The sequence below is a fragment of the Carlito syrichta genome, unplaced genomic scaffold (genome assembly GCF_000164805.1).
Source record: "Carlito syrichta isolate Samal-C Ts95f unplaced genomic scaffold, Tarsius_syrichta-2.0.1 Scaffold309899, whole genome shotgun sequence".
Taxonomy (NCBI): Eukaryota; Metazoa; Chordata; class Mammalia; order Primates; family Tarsiidae; genus Carlito; species Carlito syrichta.
This window is the reverse complement of record NW_007253995.1, coordinates 217,388-219,056: the sequence shown is the minus strand read 5'-3', so window position 1 is coordinate 219,056 and position 1,669 is coordinate 217,388. Positions and strand designations below refer to the sequence as shown.

The window sequence follows — 1,669 nt, the reverse complement described above, 5'->3', positions numbered from 1 at the left end:
CTGCCTGAGTCCAAGGGTTCAAGACCAGCCTGGGCAACTTGGTGAAACCTTGTCTCTACAATAAATCAAAAAATTAGCCAGGTGTGGTGGCACACGCCTGTGGTTCCAGCTGCTTGGAAGGCTGAAGCGAAAGGATCACCTGAGCTGCGGTGGCTGTGAGCATACCACTGCACTCAAGTTTGGGCAACAGACTGAGACTCCTGCTCAAAAAAAAGAAAAAGTGGCTCTAAAATCACTGGTATGCACTACAGGAGTGTTAATTCACACACAGGACTTATTAAGCATTTAAACAGCACTTAAATTTGCCAAGTGCTTCATAATCATTTTATTAGTGGTTTCTAGTCCAAAACAACCCATGAACTACTTCACAGAAGAGGAACCTAGGCCCAGGGAGGAACCAAAGAAAACCAATTTTACTCTGGAGGAAATAACACTATTCTCCTATAACATGCCAGATCCTTCTAATCACTTTTCATCTGCAGTATGAATTTTGCTAAAGCAAGTTATTAATGAATACGAAAATATCAAGGTAACACTGTACTGAATTCTCTCTACAATGCTTGGACTGCTTTAACACTTTAGTACTTGGGACTAACCACTATATTTCATTATATAGACACAACTATAAGGAAGTAAATTCTCCCAAACGACAAAGCAGTGGCTAAATATAAAGGAGGTATTTTTTCGCACTTGTTTTTAAAGAAGGTAATCATAAAAGCTCATCGAACAAGTTTAAAGCCAGGTCCTGTAATAAGGAGTCTGGTCCGTTAAAAAAAAAAAAAAAAGAGTCGGTGTGTGCAGGGAGGAAGTTGTGAAGAGTCAGAATCTGCTGTTTAGCCGGCTCAGTCAGTCCATCTTTCAGAAGATAATGGTTCTAACCAGAACTTGTGGTTTAATCAGTGCGTATCTCAGCACCAGCAATGGATCACATCCAATGTTTCGAAGGATAACAAAAAACTTAGCCAGCGCTAGATGTGGAGGAAAGTTCCTTCCTTGCTCCATTTAAATATCCCTGATTCTTTTATTTTCAGGCGAGGAGACCCTACGCTCACCCAGAACACAGCTTGCCCGCGGAGTGGTCCTGACCCCAGACTCCTCAATCGGAGCCCGCAAACCGAATTCCCTCGTCAGATTCAGCTGGGAGCCCCAGCCGGCAGCCGGCAACCAGCACTCTTCTTCTCTCCTCCCTCCCACCTCCCCGGGCCAATTCCGTGACCCACATCCCTACACCCTGCACAGAGCCCCAAACCCCGCAGCCCCCATTACACTTCCGCCCCGGTGGCTTCCCAGTGAACCTTCACCCCAGCCCCCACCCCATCTTTGTCTGGCTCCCCCCAGCGCGACAGCTCAACGTTGCCCCACTCCCAACGGCAGCCCCACCCCCGCCGGCGACCCCCACCTTCTGGTCCCTCTCCCGCCCCCACGTCCTCGGCCCCTCTTGGCCGGTCACCCCGGCTCCTCGCCTCCCCGGCCTCGAGGACCCGTCCCCTCCCCCAGCTTCCTCCGTCCGCTCCTTCCCCTCCCCGCGGCCCTCCGCCCACGCCCACCCGGCTCCCGCGGGCCTCCGCAGGCCTCTCACCTTGTCCATGAGCTTCCAGCACTTCTCCACCATCTTCTTGTCCACGGCCCCCGGCGGGTGGGGGCTGAGGTGGTGGTGGTGGTGGTGGTG

At 51.3% G+C, this 1,669-nt stretch overlaps 1 protein-coding gene across 1 annotated transcript in view; it reads right to left on the bottom strand.

Moving 5' to 3' along the window:
- The window catches only part of CBL (Cbl proto-oncogene), a gene marked incomplete at its 5' end in the record, with an annotated part of 80,972 nt that extends 79,309 nt beyond the window's left edge, over positions 1–1,663 (bottom strand). The window contains one exon of the mRNA XM_008068259.2: positions 1,580–1,663. Within this exon, the coding sequence (XP_008066450.2) occupies positions 1,580–1,663 (84 nt within the window). The remainder of the gene's footprint in view (positions 1–1,579) is intronic.
- Positions 1,664–1,669: the final 6 nt, after the last annotated feature.